This window comes from Carettochelys insculpta, chromosome 6 (genome assembly GCF_033958435.1).
Source record: "Carettochelys insculpta isolate YL-2023 chromosome 6, ASM3395843v1, whole genome shotgun sequence".
Taxonomy (NCBI): domain Eukaryota; kingdom Metazoa; phylum Chordata; order Testudines; family Carettochelyidae; genus Carettochelys; species Carettochelys insculpta.
The window spans coordinates 55,966,206-55,970,000 of NC_134142.1; the positions used below are offsets into that span (position 1 = coordinate 55,966,206).

The 3,795-nt window shown below is 41.0% G+C and overlaps 1 protein-coding gene across 12 annotated transcripts in view; it reads right to left on the reverse strand.

Annotated features, from left to right (window-relative positions):
• Positions 1 to 200: 200 nt before the first annotated feature.
• The window catches only part of MEIS2 (Meis homeobox 2), a 197,751-nt gene continuing 194,156 nt past the window's right edge, over positions 201 to 3,795 (reverse strand). For 7 of the 12 annotated variants that reach the window (XM_074996933.1, XM_074996934.1, XM_074996936.1 and 4 more), the window contains one exon: positions 2,247 to 2,386. Coding sequence is in view for 5 of the 12 variants with exons in the window: in XM_074996927.1 (XP_074853028.1) it covers positions 2,100 to 2,386 (287 nt within the window). In the remaining 7 variants the exon portion in view is untranslated. Of the gene's footprint in view, positions 2,387 to 3,795 lie in introns of all 12 variants that reach the window. The other 5 variants (XM_074996929.1, XM_074996928.1, XM_074996930.1 and 2 more) reach the window with 3 other exon arrangements.

Here is a 3,795-nt window from a genome sequence, read left to right on the forward strand (position 1 = left end):
GAAGTTAAGACTTTTTTCAACATTCCAAAGGTAAAAGTTGTCAGTCAGTTTTTAATCACACACCAGCCATTTGGGGGAAGGGGAAAAGAGAGTTCAACAAAATACAAATATTTAAACCAGTGACAGTCGTTTCCTAGAAAGTAAAAACGCATAAGGCATTTTTACTTTCCCAAACAGAAATAATTAAGAAACCCAAATCTTCTCCCTCCTCTCGGGACCCAATTCTGTTACCACTGAAGTAATGAGAAAACTTCCACTCACTGAGGACGAAGGTCCAATTTCCCTGCATTTCCCTCCCATTTTGTTGTTTCAGAGCACACTAGGTCTGTGGCATTTTGTTTAAACCAAATCTTCTCCCCTTAGTGGACCTGGATGATTTAATTACATTTCAAAAGTTAAATTTACATATTCCCAATTGGTCAATATGATAGTTTTTGCTTTCATGAGAGAAAGACAAATACAGTAATACAGCTGTTTTCAGGGCCCGATTCTGCACTCCTTAGGAAAGCAAAGCTTCCATTAAAGGCTGTTTAAAACTTTCCAGTCGAGTCCTGTGTTACAACCATTCATTAATTATCTTTGTTTTACCTACACTGTAGTTATGCAGGGTACATGTGTATGTATAAGTACAACTATCTTTCTAAAGCCATGCTTCTCTCTCTAGGGACATCATCTAGATATAAATATATAAATGAATTATAGAAACATAAAGTGTAATCTGATGAGACTACATCTAGGTTTTTGACTTGGAGTTTGTGCATATGTGTGCTCAGGGGAAATACACAAATTCAGGCATTGTCTCATCAGACTATCCTACAAGCATTGTGGTACTTGGTCTCTGATTTTACTAGTCATTTTAAAGAATTATGGGTAAGAAATCCAACAGACATTTTTGCCCCAAAATGCAATCTTTCCCAATCATGATTAAAAACTCAAAAGCCTAACAAAAAATCAAAAATGAAATATTTATTACCGCATTTTGTGACTTAACACCTTTTTTTAAACATAACGTCACAGTCCTCATACAAGTATTTTAATGTAAATTTTGACAAAGCTTAAAGGTAACAGCATTTTCTTCTAGTGAGGAACACGTGCTGAGAAAGGAAGAATTCATGGACATACAATACCAATTCCACAGCAGATCTGATACTAGCAAAAACATTCTTTTTTTTTTCTTTTTCAATTGAGGTAAACACATAGAATATCTAACATGAAACAATTAATAGACCGAACTCTGTACGAAGTTTGTTACAGTATTCTCTTGCTTTTTTCCCAAGCTCTGAGTTCATGATAAAGTTCTAGGTTTGGTGCAAAGACCAATAATAACTTCTTTCATTGAGGAAAGCTGCCCAACTTTTCATTTTGTTTTGTCCAAAGCCGAGGCTCAGAACTACTGGAAGAAGCTCCTGCTCTGTCTTTTAAATCTTCTCCTGCAAGCTCTTTGAAGAAGAGTCCAAAAGTGGGTTTATGAAGCACAAACTATAAAGATCTGTTTGAAACTAAAGGACACATTTATGAAGGAACAAAACCAGGGGATGGCAAGGCCTTCTTGGAACTGTCTTCTGAGTGATGAGAGACCCAGCAAGACTTTTCATCTTCATCTCCAGGGTAATTCTTTTCTCACTGGCCAAAACTGGTCTGAAATATACTGTAGTCTTTCATGGGTAGTGACTTCAGCGCTGAACCAAAACAGTCATTCTTTTGGGAACAACACACATAGTGTGGAAAACAAGGAGTTTTTTTTTCTTCTAAAACTATTTGAGGCAACATAACGGAGTGATCAACAGAAATGTACAAGTTAACTTAGTTCCTATGTTTATACTACAGTAGTTATAACTCTTGGAGTCTTTTTTATTTGTTTGTGTTTTTCCCTCAGAGGATCTTTACATGGGCATAATTGTTTCAGTGAGCCCATGATTTCACATTTCTGTTATTTTCTCATTGGTCCTCTGTTGTTGATGAAAAATGACAAAAGTAAAAAATAATCACAGCTGTCTGGAATTTCCTATTAAGTGTCAATATCTGGTCAAAGTTCAAAAGTCTTAAAATAGGTTTGATTTTTTTTTTGTTTTTATTATTTTCCCTTGAGTTCCCTTATACTATTGGGCATGAATGTCCATAACCTGTCCACCAACACTGGGGTCTACAGAATTTAACATTGTGGGGCTCTGTGCTGACATGGTCATTCCAGGGTGGGTAGGGGGTCCTCCGTGCATCATCATGGCAGGGTGATGGGGGTGACTTGACAAATATGAATGGATTTGGGGTCCATGTCTTAACTGAGTTGGGTGTGGGGTCATCTGGGGAGGAGTGTAACTTGGCTGTGCCATACTCATACCCATAGGACCACCCTGAGAGACGCAGTCCCCTGGCATGCCTTGCAAACCTAGACAAAGAGGATAAAAGAAAATCAGGTTAGATTCCTGAACATTTGTACAATTTAGCCATCTAAAATGAACAAGAAAAACAACAGACACTGCAAATCCTCCATCTAAATTTAGCTGCAGATTCTTGCCAATGTTTACAGACATTCAAATTCTAGTTTGAATTTAATTTGATCATTCAGCGGGATAATGCACATAACAGAACTAAATATTGAGCACAACTGAGTGTCACAAAACGTAAGCGTACTTTAAAAAGCCTAGAGGGTGAATTTCTATGATAAATTCCAGGATGCAGACTGTTAAGTAAAGACAAGTAAATTAAATATCAATATCTGCCTTCTTTGGTTTGGGTATTTTAGAAGTAGGAAGGCTATCTCCTGTGCTGGGTCTGCACAAGGAGTATCACTGCAAGTTCCGCACATAGAAATCAACATAAGGCTCAACACTGAAAGGTGCTGAGTGGCGCACAGCGAAGTCAATGGAGATGAAACTACTCACTACCTCAAACTCTTAGATTTAACAGTACATGACATATTGGTCTTCTAGAACACATCTTAAAATCCTTGTACATCACCATAGCTGCGTCTACACGTGCACGCTACTTCGAAGTAGCGGCACCAACTTCGAAATAGCGCCCGTCACGTCTACACGCGTCGGGCGCTATTTCGAAGTTAACTTCGACGTTAGGCGGCGAGACGTCGAAGTCGCTAACCCCATGAGGGGATGGGAATAGCGCCCTACTTCGACGTTCAACATCGAAGTAGGGACGTGTAGACGATCCGCGTCCCGCAACATCGAAATATCGGGGTCCTCCATGGCGGCCATCAGCTGGGGGGTTGAGAGATACTCTCTCTCCAGCCCTTGCGGGGCTCTGTGGTCACCGTGGGCAGCAGCCCTTAGCCCAGGGCTTCTGGCTGCTGCTGCTGCAGCTGGGGGTCCGTGCTGCATATACAGGGTCTGCAACTAGTTGTTGGCTCTGTGTATCTTGCACTGTTTAATGAAAGTGTGTCTGGGAGGGGCCCTTTAAGGGAGCGACTTGCTGTTGAGTCCGCCCCGTGACCCTGTCTGCAGCTGTGCCTGGCTCCCTTATTTCGATGTGTGCTACTTTGGCGTGTAGACGTTCCCTCGCTGTGCCTATTTCGATGTTGGGCTGAGCAACGTCGAAGTTGAACATCGACGTTGCCAGCCCTGGAGGACGTGTAGACGTTATTCATCGAAATAGCCTATTTCAATGTCGCAACATCAAAATAAGCTATTTCGAAGTTGGGTGCACGTGTAGACGTAGCCCATGAGTCACATCCTGCTGCCTTATCTCAAGATGCACCGAAGGTAGTGGCAAACAGGAGTACAGCAAACTGGATTTGGCCCTTCATTGTTACAGTTACACGCAGAGTTATGAATAGTGGGCCCT